Raw genomic sequence first — 21,915 nt, 5'->3', positions numbered from 1 at the left:
CAGCACACCAGGCTTCCCTGTCCTTCACCAACTCCTGGAGCTTGCTCAAACTCATGTCCATCAAGTGAGTGATGCCATCCAACCATCTCATCCTCTGTCACCTCCTTCTCCTCTTGTCCTCAATCTTTCCCAGCATCAGGGTCTTTTCCTATGAGTTGGCTCTTCGCATCAGGTGGCCAAAATATTGGCGTTTCAGCTTCAACATCAGTCCTTCCAATGAATATTAAGGGTTGACTTCCTTTAGGGTTGACTGGTTTGATCTCATTGCACCCCAAGGGACTCTCAAGAGTCTTCTCCAGCAACCCAGTTTGAAAGCATCAGTTCTTCAGTGCTCACCCTTCTTTATGGTCCAGTTCTCACATCCATACATGACTACTGGAAAAACCATAGCTTTGGCAAGGTGGACCTTTGTCAGCAAAGTAATGTCTCTGCTTTCTAATACGCTAAGTTGGTCATAGCTTTTCTTCCAAGGAGCAAGTGTCTTTTAATTTCATGACTGCAGTCACCATCTTCAGTGATTTTGGAGCCCCCCAAAATAAAGTCTTTCACTGTTTCCATTGTTTTCCCATCTATTTGTCATGAAGTGATGGGACCAGATGCCATCTTAGTTTTCTGAATGTTGAGTTTTAAGCCAAGTTTTTCACTCTCCTCTTTCACTTTCATCAAGAGGCTCTTTAGTTCTTCTCCACTTTCTGCCATAAGGGTGGTGTCATCTGTGTGTCTGAGGTTATTGATATTTCTCCTGGCAACCTTAATTCCAGCTTGTACTTCATCCAGCCCAGCATTTCACATGATGTACTCTGCATATAAGTTAAATAAGCAGGGTGACAATATACAGCCTTGACGTACTTCTTTCCTGATTCGGAACCAGTCTGTTGTTCCATGTCCAGTTCTAACTGTTGCTTCTTGACCTGCATACAGATTTCTTAGGAGGCAGGTAAACTGGTCTGGTATTCCCATCTCATTAAGAATTTTCCACAGTTTGTTGTGATCTACACAGTCAAAGGCTTTGGCCACAGTCAATAAAGCAGAAGTAAATGTTTTTCTAGAACTCTCTTACTTTTTCGATGATCCAACGGATGTTGGCAATTTGATCTCTGGTTCCTCTGCCTTGTCTAAAATCCAGCTTGAATATCTGGAAGTCACGGTTCACGTACTGTTGAAGCCTGGCTTGGAGAATTTTGAGCATTACTTTGCTAGCATGTGTTGAGTTGTATGGCTCAGATGGTAAAGCGTCTGCCTGCAATGACTTGATTGACCCTGGGTCAGGAAGACCCCCTGGAGAAGGAAATGGCAACCCACTCCAGTACTCTTGCCTGGAAAATCCCATGGACGGAGGAGCCTGGTGGGCTACATCCATGGTGTCGCAGAGTCGGACACGACTGAGCAACTTCACACTTTGCTAGCATGTGAGATGAGTGCAATTGTGCAGTAGTTTGAACATTCTTTGGCATTGCCCTTCTTTGGGATTGGAATGAAAACTGACCTTTTCCAGTTCTGTGGCCACTGCTGTTTTCCAAATTTGCTGGCATACTGAGTGCAGCACTTTCACAGCATCATCTTTTAAGATTTGAAATAGCTCAACTGGAATTCCATCACACCTCCACTAGCTTTGTTCATAGTGATGCTTCCTAAGGCCCACTTGACTTTGCATTCCAGGATGTCTGGCTCAAGGTGCATGATCACACCATCATGGTTATCTGGGCTATGAAGATCTTTTTTGTATAGTTCTGTGCATTCTTGCCACCTCTTCTTAATATCTTCTGCTTCTATTAGGTCCCTACCATTTCTGTCCTTTATTGAGCCCATCTTTGCATGAAATGTTCCCTTTTTATCTCTAATTTTCTTGAAGAGATCTCTAGTCTTTCCCATTCTATTGTTTTCCTCTATTTCTTTGCATTGATTACTGAGGAAGGCTTTCTTATCACTCCTTGCTATTCTTTGGAACTCTGCATTCAAATGGGTATATCTTTCCTTTGCTCCTTTGCCTTTCACTTCTCTTCTTTTCTCAGCTATTTGTAAGGCCTCTTCAGACAACCATTTTGCCTTTTTGCATTTCTTTTTCTTGGGGATGGTCTTGATCACTGCCTCCTGTGCAATGTCACAAACCTCCGTCCATAATTCTTCAGGTACTCTGTCTATCAGATCTAATCCCTTGAATCTGTGTATATACATGTAATCCCTTTTATATACATGTAATCCGTTTATATACATGTAATTTTAATACATCTAATCCCTTGAATCTATACATATACATGCATACATATCTCAGCTTTACAGATATAATTGACAAATTCTACATCTCTATTGGGGCTTGCTTGGGAAATTCCATGGACAGAGAAGGTTGGTGGGCTACATCCATAGGATTGCAAAAGAGCTGGACAGGACTTAGCGACTAAACAACAACAACAAACATCTCTCTTGGGCTATCATTTATTAAGTAGTTGGTGCCAAGAAACATGCTAAGCACTTTATATTCTCATTGAATCGTCACAGCAATCAATAATATAATGGAGGAGTCATCCCCATTTTATAGGGGAGGGCACTGAAGTTCAAGTTCACCAGCTTAGCTAAGTGGCAGATTTGAGGTTTGAAACTATGTCCTATAACCTGAAGTGTGTGTTCTTAACCATCGTGCAGCACTGCTGGTCACTGAGAGTGTTCTTTGGGCCATGCCCTGGGTGGTGTAGAGAAATCAGTAATAAAGAGATTCTATCCTGCAGGAGCTCACGCTCACCATCCAGTAGGAAAGGCAGCCCCGAAGGCAAGTAAGGCGCATAGTTCAATAGTTCAGCAAGCTCGCACATGGACAACCTCGAGAAGGACACGATTGACCTTGTTTGGACAAAGGGCAAGGAGGTCTGGGAAGTGTCTCTAAGGAAACAGGGCTTGTGCTGGGTCTTGAACATGGTCAGAACCCAGGTCTCCTGACTCAGCCAAAGGCTTTCAGCTAGAACACAGAGAAAAACAATATAAAATACTAAAACCAAAACCTCAAAGCTGCACTACTCATAGAGTAGACACACAGTAAATGTTATTTGGAATCAAGTTTGAACTAAAAAGGAATTTGAGGAAGAAGAAATAATAAGGCTGTCTCAATTCCATATGAATTCAATTCAATTCCATATAAAACTTTCACTGTTTTTTCCTTGAATTTCAAAATTCACAGTGGTGCACAGTAGATTACACATGAGTATAATCTGTCAGTAATAACACTAACATTATTTTACTCTTATTATTTAAATGCTTTAAAATGTTTATAAAAACGGACCTACCTTCACTTTGGTTCCGACACTGATTCTTGCCTGTTGGCCCATTGCTAGAAAAGTGATTGAAATCTTGTCTTGTTCTAAGATACGGATTCCAACATAATGGTTCAAAGCCAGAAACACAGGTTTAAATGAAACAAAGGGTGAGGAAATGACGGAACTTGACCAATTCCAAGCCCTTACTCTGTTGCCAGCTTGATCTGAATATTGACCACCCAAGATATTGATGTATACCCTGAGGAAAAGGAAATTAAAAATCATAAACAGGAACATTATAATTCAACCTTGAAATTAGCTCTACCACTTGCTAACCAAAGAGAGTAGCAGTTTATACTAGCCAACAGCTTATGACTTCCCTGATGGCTCAGTGGTAAAGAATCCACCTGCAGTGCAGGGGACAGAGGAGACATGAGTTCAGTCCCTGGGTCAGGAAGATTCCCTGGAGTAGGAAATGGCAACCTTCTCCACCATTCTTGCCTGGAAAATCCCATGAACAGAGGAACCTGCTGGGTTACAGTCCATGGGGTCACAAAGAGTTGGACACAACTACACACACACACGATGTGCACAATAGCATATGAATAATGGAAAACCTCATATAATCATAGGAGCCATAATACTGTGACAGAATTCTATACTAATTTGAAGTACTGGGTATAGTTTAAGACCTAGTGATAAACCAAAATGTGTCCACAGGTGAAACCAGGATGATAAAGGGATTGATGTGCTGGGGAGGATTAACAGGGAGCAGGGAAGATTTAGTCTGGACATGAGAAAACACAAGAAGGCAGGCTCTGCCTGGAAGACGGGTGAGGACTGGTGCTTAGACGTTTCCTGTGCCAGTAGGGATATCAGTGAGTGTAAGCTCTAGGAAAGGCTGTACTGGCCTCAGTACTGAGACTTGTTTTCTAACAGCAACTGGGGGGCTAGGACTTCTAGGATATCAAGGCTGGTGTGGGTAGAAAGGGCTCAGGGAACATCTTTGAGATCACTGTGGTTGATCCCAGTAATGGAGTAGAAGGGGGAACTGACACCAGCCAGGCGCCCCAATCTCTCAGAGTCACTAATGCCACATTTTACTACATTACCAACAGAAGCAGCCCTGTACCATCTGAGATCTGGTGTCACTGGTGACTGCCATTGTATTCCATGAGCTCCTCTGCACTCTCTATCACATTCTTCCATCTCAGCTCACCATGTGTTTCTCAGGGAGAGAGGATAGGTATGTGCTGGGAGCCAGCGTGAGGCACTCCGCCCGTGGCAAAGGTCATGAGGAAGGAGGCTCGGCATACGCAAAGGCGGGATCAAGCCTCAGGAGTCCCCCTGGAAATTCTCGAGCATCTACCCCCAAAACCAGAGTCTGCCTACTTTCTGCTTTGTGCTCTCACCTACACCTCTGACTTTACGGGGGGCTGTCTCCCATTACCTCTCTCTGAAAAAAAGAGTTAACTTACAGCTCCAGTTAATAAACTTCCTAGGTGTGATAGTGTTTCAACCTACAAACTCCTTTGCAAGTCCTCTAGCCTGCCTGAATAGGTTTTTCTGGCCACATGTGATTGCTCAGAGCAACTGTGAGAGGCATGAGATGTTCTAAACTGTCTAAATACAGATTCCTTTGAGCAGTTAAAAGATTGATTAGAAATTGTATTGGTGAAGGGTTTTTCACTTGTTGGGCCAATGTTTGCTGCGAAGTTTCCATATCCTTTACCTGCTGTGTCCCTGGCAGTGTATTGATTAATATAATTGGTGTAAGTAGTAGCTTTAATGTTTGTAACCTTGGACCCTTGAGTTAATTCTTTTTCTTGTTACAGCCCACCACACCTTTGCCCTGTAGGAATGCAACTTTATCTAATGCTTCTGGAGGGTGGCGCCTGACTAATCACCTTTAGAGAAAAATAAGTTTTCTGAAGAAAGGGTCTTAAAATGTTAACAGGCCTCTGGGCCAGAAGATGATGCAAATCACCTAAACTTTTGCATATGATAAGTTTGCAGGAAGAAAGCCTGGCTTACTGCATGACTCTACCCCGTCCCCCATTATCCTCTATGCATAACTTAAGGTATAAAAACTACTTTGGAAAATAAAGTGCGGGCCTTGTTCACTGAAGCTTGGTCTCCCCATGTCGTTCTTTCTCTCACCTTCTGGCTGAATTATTCAGCCTCTTTTCTCCACTGAATTTTCCTGCTGAGCTATCCTTATTCTATTACTCTTTATATCCTTAATTAACATTTAATTAACCAATTGTTTCCTGATCCTCGCCGACGCCGTCCCCGCTTCGAATTCCCTGGATCCACCGGGGCTGGACCCCGGCAGGTAGGGTTCTAGGTACTTAGAAAGTTGGCTTAATTTGATAATAAGTTATTTTTTTAAATCAGATGAACCAGCTATGAGGGCCCCCTAGAGTAAGATAACTCAAGTCTTATTTCCCAAATTTGAGTAGTAGCAGTAGTCTAATAGCAAAAATACAAATGAGAAATTGAGGTGGTTTTCTTATTGTTTCTGGGAAGGAGATTTAGTTTTATCATGCTATGTAGGCGAAGAAAACATTTGGTTAAAATTATCTGTATAAATTGTTTATTAAATAAACTTTGAGCCCATGGCATTTACATAGCATGTAGTAGCAAAGATTCAGGGTGTGCCTTCAAGGAACTTCAATCCTACAGGAGAGGTGGGCTTGCTATACAAGAGGCTATGAGGGTGTTAAGGAGCCATGTCAGGGGGCCCAGAGTTCATTTGGTGGGTAGGAAGGGTTCATTGGTTCAGAAAAGTCCTAGAAGCCAGTGAATATTTGGTGACAATTAATATTGTGCCTTAGCAAATAAATGTAATACAGAATTACTGCTGTTATTGTTCAGTTGTCAACTCGTGTCTGACTCTTTTGCCACCCCACAGACTAAGGCCTGCCAGGCTCCTCTGTCCATGGAGTTTTCCAGGCAAGAATACTGGAGTGGGTTGCCATTTCCTTCTCCAGGGGATCTTCTCAACCCAGGGATCAAACCCAGGTCTCCTGCATTGGCAGGCAGATTGTTTACCACTCAGACACCAAGGAAGCCCCACAGAATTGCTACTGAACACTGAAGGACAAGTAGAAATCCTCCAATATAATTGGGGATAATGGTTTGACTACTCCTTTGAACTATAAGTGCAATATTAATAGGTCCCTGCATCCTAACTTTCTCAAGTACCGGCAAAGTGTTCAAACTTTTGTCAATTTATTGGCAGAGTTTCTCAAGATGAGATTGTTATACTTGTAAATAGTTTAAAGGCAGAGAATATCTCTTTCTGAAAAACTTAAAAAGTTGAAATTGTATTTGAAGTTAGAACCCAAATTTCACTTTCTCAGGCTAAATGAAATAATACAAGGTCACAGAGCATGTAGTAGATCAAAGGCATCAGGACCTTAATCGCTAGAGATTTTGTTTGTATATTGTTGTTAAGAATTAATTGTTAAAGAATTATATAGTTGCTCATAGGAAAAGTGCTGTTCACTGTGGCTACGGGGTGCCTTGTTGTTTAGTCACTAAGTTGTATCTGACTCTTTTTGTGACCCCATGGACTGTAATCCACCAGGCCCCTCTGTTCATGGCGTTTCCCAGACAAGAATACTGGAGTGGGTTGCCATTTCCTTCTCCAATGGGATGCCTACTTGTTAGGACTATATCTCAAACAACAACAGAGTATGACAGCTGTCTGTTGCGAATTATTTCCACTGATGAGGCCAGCATTTAGGCTAAAGAGAGACTGCTGGGTTTATATCTCACATCCCTAGAGTGGCCATATAATTTATCTAGAGGGTTTTTTTTCCTAATATTAAAATTGTACAGCTATATTTTCTTGCTGCTTATAGAAAAAATATGATGAGCTTTGTTTTATGTAACTGCCTGGGATTTTTCCACTGCATATGGGATGACATAAATAAAAAACTTCTCTGAATTGAACATTCCTATCCTACAACCACTAATTTAAATAAATCTTCTTAAATTCATTTTTGTCTTTCTAGTTATAAGATGAATAAAATCTGGCGATCTAATGTATAGCACAGTGATTTTCATTAACACTGCAGTTATGTAGTTGAAAGTTGCTAAGACAGTGGATCTTAAATGTCTTAGAAAGAAATGGTAATTATGTGACATGATGCAGTTGTTAGTTAGCTAATGCTACAGAGGTAATCATTTTGCACCATATAAGTGTATCAAATCAATAACCATTGTACACTTGTAACTTACCTAGTATACGTCAGTTATATTTCAAAAAAGTTGAAAAAACAAAAGGAAAAATAAAATTTCATGAAACTTGAGAAACAAAATGCCTGCAGGAGGAATCTAGAAGCCTACCAGACATTTCCATTGGGATGATAGCAGGAACTTCTACCAGAAGAATCTAGCAATGCCAGGATTGCAGGGTTAGTGGGCATGTCTTCTTGGACTATACAAGTGAAACCATTTATCTTGTTGGGCACTCGGATGATGGCTAGGTTTCCAGATGGGTAACTGAGATCAGTTAAGGTCATTTGAGTTATTCTAATGGTCTTTGACTAGCCTGAGAATAAATTTAACTTATGAGAGAGTCCTTTAAAGCTATAAAGCATTCTGAAAATGAATGGGAAGCACCGTTAATTACTAAAAAATTTTATGCTTTGTGTGTGCATCAAAATATATTTATGAGACACAAAAATCCTCACCAAAAATACCAGCAAATGGAATCTAGCAAAATATAAAAAGGATTATATGTACAACGACAAACCAGAGTCCATCCCAGGAATGCAAGGTTGGATTACCATCTAAAAATAAATTAATGGGAACATACTACATTGATAGAGAAAAGAGCAAAAACAGAGATGATCATTGCAACAGACACAGAAGAAGCATCTGACAAAATCCAATACCTTATCGTGATAAATGACTCAATGAACTAGGAATAGAAAGGAACCTCCTCAACCAAATAAGTCATGTCTAACAAAAACCCACAGTTAACGTCACACTTACTGATGGCAGACTAGGTGTTTCCCCCCTAAGGTCAGGAAGCAAACAAAAATGTCCACTCTCCCCACTTCCATTCAACCTCATGCTGGAGGTTCCAATCAGGAAAATATTATGGAAGAAAAAGAAATGAAGGCACCTATATTGGAAATAGAAGAAGTAAACTATCTCTAAGTGCAGAAAACATGCTCTTGTATAAAAGAAAATCCTAAGGGAAGTGCAAAACAATGTCATAGAACTAACAAAAGAGTTCAGTAGGATTGTAAACTAAAAGGTCAATATATATGAAAAAAATTGTATTTCTAAGCAGTGAAGATGAAATTAAGAAAATAATTCCATTTACAATAGCATCAAAGAATGAATATACTGAGGATAATTCACGAACTGTTAATATTCAGTCCTATCTAAATGGATTGGAAGTCCAGCAGTGAAGTAAACACAAAATTGATTCTGAATCATTTTGAAAATCAGCCTTAGTCTTCAAAGGATTGAAAAAGAATTAAAGCCAGGGCAGGAAATGATAAGTAATGCTACAAGTTGGAAAGTTATTTAAAAATTTTTTGATATAATGAAAGAAAAACCTACTCTCTTTCTTATAGGGCTGGGGAACTAAAACTTCCTTTTACTTCTTATGCCATAAAGTCATTTTTCTGGGTTCTTGATGGGGTTTGACTAAACACGTAGGTAACTATGGCTAAAAATGACTTTCTCCTACAAAGTGAGGCCCTTAGTTCACCAAAAACTCCTCCTAATTTCATAGCTTTGTTTTACTTTCCCAGAGATATTAAATGGCCTTTGTGTCCAAATAGCAAATGGCCTGGCCATCAGGCAGAAGTTCAAGTGATCAATAACTTAGTGTTCCATAAAATGGATATTGAATTTTTGTATTAAAAAACAACATACTGCTCATGGATGTGTAGACTGGTACACATTTTCTGGGGGACAAAATCTAGTAAAGCTTTTTTCTTACCCAGAATTTCTCTCTCTAGGTATTTAATTCAAGAAAGTAAGTGATAAGTATGCAGCAAAGTATGCACAAAGCTGTTCATTTAGCCATTGTATAAAACAGCCCCAAATTGTGAAACCAGCTTTGATCAGTAATAGTGGATAGATTAAAGGAATTATAGTTCCTCCCTATGATGGAATACCATATGCATATAAAGATGATGTAGTATCTCTGTATTTATTGCATATTATATACTCATAATGTTTATGAGTATTTATTGTCTAATATTATTTTGTAAAGGGAGCAAGTTATAAAATAATGAACTTGTTTAGAATTAATTTTAAAGAATTATATAATTGCTCCTAGGAAAAAATAAGAAAAGATGTATAAATAGATGTTAATAGCTTTGCTCTGCGTGATAGGATTTAGTCATATCTATCTTTTTCCTTCATATTTTTTAAATCTTTTTTTTCTTTAGCTTTCATTTTGTGAAGAAATAAGCTAATGAAAATAAGTTGTTAAAAGAAAGGATACAATATTTGCGTTGTCCCGTCTGGAAATGAAGTCAGAAACTTGCTCCCATGTTTGTAGTGCTTTTCAAAGAGCTCATTCGTCACGATCTACACGCCGCAGAAAACAAAAGGATGGTTATGTGATGACAACAGACATTCTTGCTTGCTAGATAGTGATGCAAACCATTTCTTAAGTTTTTAGTCCTGCATCAGCAACAGGGGACAATCCTTAGGAACCATTAAAGATTGTCCCTAACCCATGCAGATAACTTAATAAAACCTTTCTGGCAAAAATCTGACATTACTTTTCTGTTTAAAGGGTCTGTGGTTTTTGTCTTTTTTAATTTATTCAAAAGTTAAAAAAAATGTATTCAGTAGGACAAGATAGAGTGCTTAGGCTTTCAGATCAGATCAGATCAGATCAGTCGCTCAGTCGTGTCCGACTCTTTGCGACCCCATGAATCGCAGCATGCCAGGCCTCCCTGTCCATCACCAACTCCCGGAGTTCACTCAGACTCATGTCCATCGAATCAGTGATGCCATCCAGCCATCTCATCCTCTGTCGTCCCCTTCTCCTCTTGCCCCCAATCCCTCCCAGCATCAGAGTCTTTTCCAATGAGTCAACTCTTCGCATGAGGTGGCCAAAGTACTGGAGCTTCAGCTTTAGCATCATTCCTTAGTCAGGATTATATTTTAAGTAATTGTTCTCATCAAAACAGCAAACACTTAAAAAGAGCTTATCACATGGTAGGTATTTTTTAAAAATTGAAGTATAGTTGATGTACAATATTATATAAGCTTCAACAGAATGATTCACAATTTTAAAGGCTATATTTCGTTTATACTTATTGTAAAATATGGGCTGTATTCTCTGTGCTGTACAGTATTATCCTTGTAGCTTATTTATTTTATACATAGTTGTTTGTACCTCGTAACCTCCTATCCCTATCTTGCTCTTCCCCACTTCCCTCTCCCCACTGAAAAATACTAGTTTGTTTTCTATGAGTCTGCTTTTCATTATATTCACTAGTTTATTTTCTTTTAGACTCTACATATTAGTGATACAAGGCAGTATTTGTCTTTGACTTATTTCACTTAGTCAAATACCTTCCATCCATGTTGCAACAAATGGCAAAACTTCATTCTTTTTTTATGGCTGAGTACTATTCATATCTACGTGTGTTAGTCATTCAGTTGTGTCCAACTCTTTGCAACCCTGTGGACTGTAGCCCACCAGGCTTCTCTGTCCTTGTAATTCTCCAGGCAAGAATACAGGAGTGGGTTGCCATTTTCTTCCCCAGAGGATCTTCCCAACGCAGGGACTGAACCTGTGTCTCCTGCCTTTCAAGCAGATTCTTTACCATTGGAGCCACCAGGGTAAGGCCATTCATATGTATGTGTGTGTGTGTATATGTCACGTCTTCTTTATCCATTCATCTGTTGATGGACACTTGGGTTGTTTCTATGTCTTGGCTATTGTACAATAAATAATGCTGCTATGAACACTGTGGTGCATGTCTCTTTGCAAATTAGCATTTTTATTTTTTCATGTATACGCTCAAGAGTGGAAATGCTGAATCATATGGTAATTCTATTTTTAGGTTTTTGGGGAAACACCATACTGTTTTCTGTAGTGACTGCACCAATGCACGTTCCCTCTAACAGTGTATAAAGATTCCCGTTTCTCCACGTCCTTGCCAATATTTGTTATTTGTGTTCTTCTGGATGACACCATTCTTGACAGCTGTGAGGGTGATATCTTATTGTGGTTTTAATTTGCATTTCCTTGATGATTAGTGACGTTGAGCATCTTTTAATGTGCCTGTAAGGCCATCTTTATGTCTTTTTAAAAAAAAATGTCTATTCAGGTCTTATGCCAGTTTTTCAACCAAGTTTATTTTTTATTTATCTACTTTTACTTTATACACATATTGCTGTGAAAACAGAAGATTAAAAAAAAAACAAAACCCAGCTCTAGTACAATGGAGATATCCTATATCCTGATTGTAGAGGTGATTTTATAACTATCAAAATTAATGGAGCTGTACATATAAAAAAAGTGAGTTTCACTATAAATTATACTTCAATAAAGTGACTTTACACTCTAGTATAAGCTGTAGCATCTGGTGTCTCTTCAAGGTTGCTCTTGAAATTCATTTGAGCAAAATACTAGTGAAATATGGGAAGATGAAGAAAGAAATACTGAGAGAGATTCTGTGTTATAGCTCTAAGCCTAACTATTTTATTATCTAGGTAATACTCAATAGGAAAATGAATTTGTACCCAACAATGTTTTATAATGAACTAAAAATTCAGTTTAATTCTATTTCTTCCTAATCTTGAATTATAATAAAATGGATATAAGAATTCCTAGGGCTAAACAATGAAATAATCTAAATTTTCATGTAAATGTTGCCATTTATTTTGAAAGATAATATGTTTCTCATTTTTATGAAATATAAAATACATTCAGAGAAGCACTAAAATATGCTATTTTGTTAATGGATAGTTACAACATGAACATCCATGTTATTACCATCTGGGTCAAGTGCTAAAACTCTAGAAGTCCCCTGTGTGCTAACCCAAAGTCAGTGTTCTATGATCTCTAAACAATATAGTTTCTTTCCCATTTTGAATTGTACATAAATGGAATCATATAATGGGAATTTTTTATATTTTGTTTCTTTTAATCAACATTACATTTGTAAGATTCATATGTGCCCCAGTGTGTAGCCAGAGTCCAATAGCTTCCATTTGTGTATAGTATTCTATTGTATGACTTCATCATTTATTTATCCATTGTATTTTTAATGGGTATATGGGTTGTTCCCAGTTTTTGGCTTATAGATAATGATACTCTGAACACTTGTTTGCATGTATGCTGGTACCCAGTTCCTCTCAGATCTTATATCCAGAGGAAGAATTGTTGAATTCCACTTTACAAAAGGATATGTGTCTTTCACTTTACAAAAAACTGCCAAAATGATTTTCAAGCTGTTGTACCAATTTGCATTCCCACTACAGGCTAAACTGTAGTGACTGTTATTCTACATCCTTTCTAACATTCAGTAGTATCAGACTTTACAATTTATTTATTTAGCCAATATGATAGGTATGTACATACGTGTGTGTGTGTGTGTGCTTAGCCGCTCCGTCCTGTAGCCCACCAGGCTCCTCTGCCGGCGTACACTGATCTCTAATTATGGTTTCAGTTTTCTTCTCCTAGGTTACTAATGAGGCTGAGCATCTTTTCATATGTTTATTGACCATTTGGATTTTTTTCTTGGAGAAGTGGTCAAGTTTTTTTTAGTTCATTTTTTTCTACTAGGGAGACTTTTTTTTCATGTTGATTTATAAAAATTCTTTATACATTTAGGATAAAAGCCCTTTGTATATCATATGTGCTATAAAATATCTCCCTTCTTGGCTTTTCTTTTAAATTTTATCAATTCCTTTATGGATACTGCTTTTTAGAATTAGTAAATCTTTCCCTAACCTGAAATAATAAAGCTATTCACCTATTTTTTTAAAAAATCATTGTAGCTTTACATTTCACATTTAAGTCTTTAATCCACTGGGAATGAAATATTATTTCAACTTCATTAAAAACTATGGATATCTAACTGTCCCAGCACCAGGTGTTGAGAACATTTTCCTTTCTCCATTACCTTGCAGTGTTACTGCTGGCACGTATCAGATGTCTGTGTGTGTATAAGTTTGATTCTGTATCATGGATTTTTTGTTTATCCTGCCCCCAAGCTACACCATCTTAATTACTATACTTTGTAATGTTGTTGTTGCTCAGTTGCTCAGTTGTGTCCGACTGTTTGTGACCCTAGGGACTGCAGCATGCCAGACTTCCCTGTCCATCACCAACTCTCTCTGTCATTATCTGAGGTTGTTGATATTTCTCGCAGCCTTCTTGATTCCAGCTTGTGAGTCATCCAGCCCAGCATTTTGCATAATATACTCTGCATATTGAAGAAGGGAATGGCAACCCACTCCAGTATTCTTATCTGGAAAATCCCATGGACAGAGAAGCCTGGCATGCTACAGTCCACAGAGTTCTCCAGCTCCGAATACTAGAGTGGGTAGCTGTTTCCTTCTCAAGGGGATCTTCCCAACCCAGGGATCGAACCCAGGTCTTCCACATTGCAGACGGATTCTTTACCATCTGAGCCACTAGGGAAGCCCCAAAATACTTGAGTGGGCAGCCTATCCCTTCTCCAGCAGATCTCCCTGACCCAGGAATCAAATTGCATTGCAGGCGGATTCTATATTTATATAAAAATAAATTTATACAAAAGGATATTCAAAGCAACACTATTTAGTAAAACAAAAGAACTTTTAATAATCTTTATTTCCAATATCAGTAGAATGGTTAGATACTATATGAAAAGGCTCATAGATATTAAAATGATGTTAATGTAACCTATGGGCTTTCCTGGTGGCTCAGTGGTAAAGAATACCCCTGCCAATGTGGGAAATGCAGGTTTGACCCCTGAGTTGGGAAGATCCTTTGGAAAAGGAAATGGCAACCCATTCCAGTATTCTTGCCTGGGAAATCCCATGGACAGAGAAGCCTGGAGGGCTACAGTCCATGAGGTTGTAAAAGAGTAGGACACAGCTTAGCAACTAAACAACAGCAATGTAAGCTATATAGTATCATGGGAAAATTGTTGAAAATTAGGGCAACCCACTCCAGTACTGTTGTCCCACGGACAGAGGAGCCTGGTGGGTTACAGTCCATGGGGTAGCAAAGAGTCGGACACAACTGAGTGAGTAACACAATAACACAAAGTTAAAAGTAGAAAAAATTACACATGTAATATAATTACAGGTCTGTTAACAAAAACCTATGCTTAAAAACTCTGGAACAGTGCTAATAGAACTTTTATTGACCATAAAAGTTTTCTATAACTGCCTTGAAATATGGTTGCCATTAGTCACACACAGTTATTTAACACTTGAAATTTAGCTAGTGTGACTGAAGAATTAAATTCAAATTTTATTTTATTTTAATTCCTTTAAACTTGGATGGCCATGTGAAATATTTGTTACCACATTGGGTGGTGCAGATCTAGATAATATTGAAATATTAATCATGATTTTGGGGATGAGGCTAAGACTTCTGGTGATTTTCTACCATTGATTTTAGGTTTCTAAAGGGTTCCAAATGTTCCTCACTATACAGTGATAACATTTTAAAGTAAAAAGGCTTTAACCAAAATAGCCCCTCATAAGACACACGTAAGGTATTGTTATAAAGTCTGCGTTCGTGCATGCTAAGTCACGTTAGTCTTGTCTGACTCTTTGTGACCCTATGGACTGTAGCCCACTAGGCTCCTTTGTCCATGGGATTCTCTAGGCAAGAATACTGGAATGGGCTGCCACACACTACTTCAGGGAACTTCCCAACCCAAGGATCGAACCTGTATCTCCCACAGTTCCTACATTGCAGGTGGATTTTTCACCACTGAGCCACCAAGGAAGCCCATTATTCTAAAGTAGAAGTTAAAAGGCCAAGTCTGTACCAATTCTTTATGACTAATAGTTAAACGTGTCCTGTAACCAAGCCACCATCTTCATCGAGACAGCTTTTATAATTTTAAGTAAAACTGGTTTTTAAAGAGTAGCAAATTAAAAAATTACAATCTAATTACCTTTCCACATGCTATCCTAGAATCACAGCAAACAATGGATATGTTTCTTTTGTCCACTTGATAATCAGTTAGTTCTTCCTTAACTGACTCTATTTCTGGAATATCCACCGAAAGTTGATAAGAAATTGTTTTATAGTGTTTTGCATCTAATGGGACAAGAATCACACGAATATATATATATGTTTAAAACTTTCCAAAATCTCTCTTCTAAAATGAAATTTCAAACTCTATTACAAATGCATTGATTCATTGGACACTTTTTTCCATTGGACTTTTTTTTTTAATGAAAGAAGAATCAGGAGCTTCATTAAATTAAATTGAGGGGCCCTCTTTTGTTAAAAAAATGAGAACATTCTCATTTCGTTGGAAGAACAAAAATAATGATTTTCATTATGTGGAATTTTTTGGCCATAGGTTTAGTAGGAAAGAATTGAATCCCAAGGAACTTCATACTAGGGATTGAGTTGGGGAAAAAAATATGTTCTCAAAGTATTTTTCAATAGCTCTGAGTTTCAGAGGAGCCTGATGCTCAGAAATATTAAAAATAAAAGTTAACTCCAATTGTGCAGCCTATAAGGAGAAAAGCAAGAATATAACTCTAGAACTTCTGATTCTAAAATTGATGCCCCTTCAGTTGTACTAGTACTGCAGCTGTACTGGCCAGCTGACCAATGGGGCCCATCTATAAGAAAGGAATCTGATTCATTTTTGACAGACTTTCCATATCCTAGCTTGAAACAAAATGGAATGTATGTTTTACTAAAAGAGAGACAATGAACTCAAAAGCTCGTTCTAGCTCTCTGTAAAATGCGCTATGTGCTAAGTCGCTTCAGTCATCTCTGACTCTTTGCAACCCTATGGACCGTAGCCCACAAGGCTCCTCTGTCCATGGGTATTCTCCAGGCAAGAATACTGGAGAGGGTTTCCATTCCATCCTCCAGGGGATCTTCTGATCGCAAGGACTGAACCCACATCTCTTATGTCTCCTGCATTGGCCAGCGGGTTCTTTACCATTAGTGCTACCTGGAAAGCTCCCAAGTGCTCTCTGGTGGTGGTTTAGTCACCAAGTCCTGTACGACTCTTGCGACCCCATGGACAGTAGCCTGCCAGGCTCCCCAGTCCATGGGATCCTCTAGGCAAGAATACTAGAGTGGGTTGCCATTTCCTTCTGCAGGTGATCTTCCCGACCAAGGAATTGAACCTGGGTCTCCTGCATTGCAGGCAGATTCTTTACCGACTGAGCTACAAGGGAAGCCAGTCGAAGTCAGTGCTCTATATATGCTGCTAAATTATTTCAGTCAATAACAGCAGTGGACTGAAGACTCAAAACTTCAAAAGCCAGGTGATAGAAAAGTGGGGTTTTCTGACTTTTTAGCCATTTTGACTGAGGCATTGACCAAAATGAAAAATTTTAATATTACTTTTAAAATACATCAGTTTTTGCCCTCGGTCAAACACATGAGCTCTCTGATGTATACCTGATCTATAACATCAGCTTTGAGGAACTTACCTTCTTCAGAGAAAGTAGGCTGTTCTTTTGCTAGTATTTCATAGTGTTTGGCCATTTGTCGTTCTTGTTTTCTACAAAATTAAAAACATGATGCACAAGTCTGAAATGTGTTCCAAGTTTAAAATACTATACTACAGTGTGGTGGGAGAAGGAGGAGGTGGTGGTGAATCACTTATAGATGACTCCAAAGCAGGACCCAGAGCCTAAATTCCAGGAGGATAATGGTCATTCATGACCAAGAAGGAAAGACCTGAGACATGGAATCAGCGGTTGTAGCCGTTCAATGTGGGTCAGCAGGCCCTGACAAAGGGGAATAGCTGCCACCAGGCCTTCATTCGACTGCAGCCCTGTGGTGAACCTAGAGGAAACTCTCAGAATGCAGGATTACAGGCCCCAGTTAGCTAAGGGCTATAAGAAATCCAAGCCAGCCGCTTGGCTTTTCCTGCCCCCACCCTGACAAACCTCATATGTATTTCATTGGATAAAGCCGCCTCTAACCGTGAGATGCCCCGTGACCTGCAACCAAAGGATTATACATTCTGAAAAAGACATTATTCAAAGGACTATCTCCAACCTGGACAGAAGGACCCTTATCAGATGACACAGATTTACATCAAGATAAACACGATGTGCAGAGAAAAACCCAAACCCCCAAAGAGATTACAGCCACTCCTCCAAACAGATCCAGCAGGAATAACCACAAAAGTCACCCCAGAGCCCCTTAATAGAACAGGTCAAGAACTCCATGACCCCACTGTGTCTACGAGTCCCGTGTAAGCATTAAAGAAGTTACAGAAGACTGACCATCTGTCCCTCATCACCCCAATAAAGATTTCTTGGGGTTCATGTCTCAAGGAAAATTTGAAGTAGGAGATAGATGGGTCTCTGGACTGAACAGCTGGTCATTTTCAAACAGAGCAAAATTGAAGTTTGTCCTCAGCCAGAAAAGAATGACATGTATTTCCCTTCCTCCATTGATATGGAGGGAATAAACTAACGGGGGAATCTGTAGCAGTGAAAAGGGAAAAAGACGAATGAGTTTTTCTTTTCACTTCTCTGAGAGCAAAGAAGATAAAGAGAACAGTGAGCAGGCCTGAACATTCCGAGTTTATTTTACTGTAACTGCTGCTAGTAAGTTTGCTTTTCTGCCCCCTAACTCTGCAGGAGCTACACTTCACTTGACTCTATGCTAAACACATCCCCTATCCAGTGTTTACCTTTATAACAGCCCTTCCCTTGTAGTTACAAGTCAGAAAGAAGGCCTCAGAGCCTCCAAGCTGACAGATGCAGTTACTGGGTTACTGATGCCAGTTTATGACGGTCTTTGAAACAAAGCAAAAGGGAGAAACCTAGACCCTGTCGCGTTTGTCTCCTCATCACCAACTCCTGACTGTGAGCACTTGCCTTAGGCGCACAGTTCTTGAGGCAGGAGCATAAGGTGTTCCCCTCTCCACCAGTTGAGAATAAAAGCCACCATTCTATTTCTTTCAAAAAAAGAAGTATACTATAATTTTTACCGTTTACATGCCGTTCCTTATTCTTTGTATCTGTTATTACTTGTGAACCCAGTCATTTACTCAGTGCATGTGTGTTTCTACTGGACTTGGTGGACAAATTTCTCTAATATATTAATAGGAATTCCCAACTGCCCTGAGAATTTGGGATGGGTAAATTTTCTACTCTAAAAGTCAGTGAGCTCACTGAGTTTCTGACACCTTCTGACTCTTATGACATCCACCAGGAACTGCACGAGGTTTGCTTTAGCCAATTTTTGTTTCTTCACTGGGAATGCATCTACAAAGTTATCTGCTTTGAAAAAATGAGGTTTGTTTTTACAAAAGGCTTTCTAGGGCTTCCCTGGTGGTCCAGTGGTTGAGAATCCACCTGCCAATGCAGGGGACATGAGTTCGATCCCTGGTCTGGGAAGATCCCACATGCCACTAAGCCCTCAGACCACAACTACGGAGCCCACAGGACACAGCTACTGAAGTGCTTGCACCCCAGAGCCCACACTGTGCAACAAGAGAAGCCACCACAGACAGAAGCCTATGTACCACAGCAAGAGAGTAGCACCTGCTCGCTAAAACTAGGGAAAGCCTGCGCGTAGCAACGAAGACCCAGTACAGGCAAAAATAAATAAGTAAGTAAATCTTAAAAAAAAAAAGGCTTTCTAATTAAGTGGGCCTATCTGAGTTCCAATATCAAAGGCTCACTGTTACCTCCGCAAAGCTTTTTCTTTCGCTTTGAGTCTGTCAACTTCACTGCCGTGGGCGGCATGAGGGTTAATACTGATTAATTCAGCTTTAGAGCTCTGGATTTTTTGGTTTTCTTCACAGATGTAGTCGACCAGATTTTGGAAATGACCACAACAGGAGGTCTGAAAAACAAAGACGTTATTTTCTTCTCCTCAGCCCTAGATGAAGGTGATTACAGGAGGGGAACAAAATAAAACCCAAAGTGGCTAATGGGGTTTTGGATAACAATCTATCATATTTTTGGGGGGGTGGCTAGCAGCTTTATTGAGGTATAATTCCCATATCATACAATTCACCCATTTCAAGTGTACAATTCAATAATTTTTAGTATATTCACAGAAGTGTGCAGTGATCACAGCAATCCATTTTAGAACATGAAACCTGTACCCAGTAACAGTTACTCCTCCTCCTCCCCACATGGCTGCCACTAATCTATCTGCTGTCTCTGTAGATTTGCCTGTTCTGTATCTTAATATAAATGGAATGTGGTGCTTTGTAACTGGCTTTTTTCACCTACTACAATATTTTAATTCATGTTGAAGCATGTTTAAATGCTTCATGTCTTTTTATGGCTGCATAAGATTCCATAGTAGGGGAGGAGGAACAAGATGGCAGAGGAGTAGGTGGATGTGGAGCATGTCTCTCTCCACAGATACATCAGGAATATACCTTCAGACACAGAAGTGCATGAAGAACACAAGCTGAGAGCTGACAGGAGTACCTGACCGGCGGAAAAGAATATATAGAACCATGTGAAACTCAATAGGACGAAGGAACTAGGGGGAAAAACAGGAGTGTTAGGATGGACCTGCCCTTGGCGGGTGGGGGAACTGAAGCAGGGGCCCAATTCCCACAGCGGGGCAATTGTCTGAGTCAGAGGAGAAATATAAAGGCTGAGAGGCAAACAGCTGATCTGTGGCAGCCTAAATGGAATGAGAATCAGACAGTCCTTGTTGCAGCCATACGTACCCTGGACAGGGACACAGGTCCCCTAGAAGGTACAACAGCTGGGAGCTGGAGTTTAGGGATTGTGGAGCAATCCCGGGGCAAGGGCTGCTGTTGACTGTGGAAAGAACAATCAAGGGGATGTGAGGGAGGAGATTGTGATGGGAAATGCCTGTGGAGGAAAGCTGGGCAGCCATGGAAGCAAGGCAATAGTGCTGAGTCATGTGTATGGGGTGTAGCCATCACCATAGCCTCTCTCTCCCCACATGCCAGCATTGGGAGCTGAAAATAGAGAGGCTGGCCCATCAAACGCCTCACCACTGAACTCCAGAGTAGGACCCCAGCCAGGGGGGCCCCCCTATGTGCCTGACATGCCTAACAGTAGAGAAGGACCCCAGGCAAGGGAACCCTCTAAGTGCCTGAACAGGCAGAGCTACAGAGAAAGACTGCCCAAAGAAGCGTTCTGATTGCCAGCTATAAGAGGCTTGAAAAAAGACTCTGTTAGGGCCATAACTCCTGCAGTGGAGGCAGTCCGTGTCCCTGAACACTTGGCGCTGCCAGGGTCCCTGCAAGCCAAGAAGATGCACCACGTTCATGCTCAACCCTCACCGGGGCAGAGCTGCCACAGGCAAAAAAGTCTTGCATCTATGCATGCAGGGTCGCTTTGGTCATGTCCAAGTCTTTGCAACCCTGTGGACTGTGGCCTGCCAGGCTTCTCTCTGTCAGGGGGGTTCTCCAGGTGAGAATACTGGAGTGTATTGGCCAATACTGGTTGCCATACCCTTCTAAAGCCCTATATTTCACCAACTCCTCTGAGTACCTGGTGTTGCCAGAAGCCCTGTGACCCAAGCAGCTGCACCACCTCCACACCTGGCCCTCACTGGGGCAGACCCAAATCCTCCAGGGCAGCCTCAGGTGCAAACCCCAGTGGACGACCCACACATTTGGAAATAAAAGCACAACTGAAACCCAGAGGCAGCGTGGCTGAGGAAGAAGACCCAAAACCTTCCCACCAATTGTACAAGCTGCAGATTAAATCCACATGATCAACTAGGCAGACCCTGTGTCTATGCAGTATGTAAAAGGACATTGAGAGCTCCACAAAAGAAAACACACTAGTTCTGATAGCTGTGGACATTGGAGGCAAGAACACACAGGGGTAGGACCAGATTAGAATCTGAGCTGCCCCCACAGCAGGTCCAGTGACCAGCACAGTGTTGGAGGGCATCCTAGGGAGGTGAGGTGAAGTAGATTGTGACTCCCAGCGAGGGAAAGGACTCTGACAGCAGTAACTCAAGAAAAACATTTATTATTCTTATGTTTTGACTTGTTTTACAGATTCTTTTGGATTCTTTTTTTTCTCCCCCCAAACTTCTGTTCTAGTTGTCAATTTTATTGGCACTATGAAATCTAATTAAGCTTTTTTTTTCTCATCACATTATTTATTGTTGTTATAAACCTCTGCCTTTTTGTGGGGTTTTGCTGTTCTGGGGAGTTTTTCCTTTTTTCCTTTCTTCTTCCTTTTTTTTTCCTTTTCTCTTTTTTAATTTTCTTAAACTTGTTATTATTTTTTCTACATTTATTCCTTTGTTTGCTTTTCCTACTGTTCTTTACCCCTTGCAGTTAATCTTTAATACATATAAATCTTCTTTATCTACCTCTATTTATCTTTGCATATCTATTCTTTTTTTCTTTCCTTTACTCTCAACATATTTGTTAGTTTTGTTTTCATTGCTTTATTCCCAACTTGGCACCTTGATTTAGTTATGTTTTCCAGTTTGTGCTTTAGTTTTGCTGTTACTGGTAGATATAATTCTTGGTTTCCTTTGTTCAGCAGA

General features: G+C 40.0%; 1 protein-coding gene across 1 annotated transcript in view; it reads right to left on the bottom strand.

Moving 5' to 3' along the window:
• Nucleotides 1-21,915, bottom strand: part of ERICH6 (glutamate rich 6) — a 45,865-nt gene that overhangs the window by 4,909 nt on the left and 19,041 nt on the right. The window contains exons 8-13 of the mRNA XM_027543595.1: nucleotides 19,097-19,254; nucleotides 16,878-16,948; nucleotides 15,368-15,513; nucleotides 9,727-9,812; nucleotides 7,602-7,757; nucleotides 3,276-3,504 (exon numbers count right to left, since the gene is read on the bottom strand). Of these exons, the coding sequence (XP_027399396.1) occupies nucleotides 3,276-3,504; nucleotides 7,602-7,757; nucleotides 9,727-9,812; nucleotides 15,368-15,513; nucleotides 16,878-16,948; nucleotides 19,097-19,254 (846 nt within the window). The remainder of the gene's footprint in view (nucleotides 1-3,275; nucleotides 3,505-7,601; nucleotides 7,758-9,726; nucleotides 9,813-15,367; nucleotides 15,514-16,877; nucleotides 16,949-19,096; nucleotides 19,255-21,915) is intronic.

Source organism: Bos indicus x Bos taurus, chromosome 1 (genome assembly GCF_003369695.1).
Source record: "Bos indicus x Bos taurus breed Angus x Brahman F1 hybrid chromosome 1, Bos_hybrid_MaternalHap_v2.0, whole genome shotgun sequence".
NCBI classification, from domain to species: Eukaryota; Metazoa; Chordata; class Mammalia; order Artiodactyla; family Bovidae; genus Bos; species Bos indicus x Bos taurus.
This window is presented reverse-complemented; position numbering and strand designations above follow the sequence as displayed.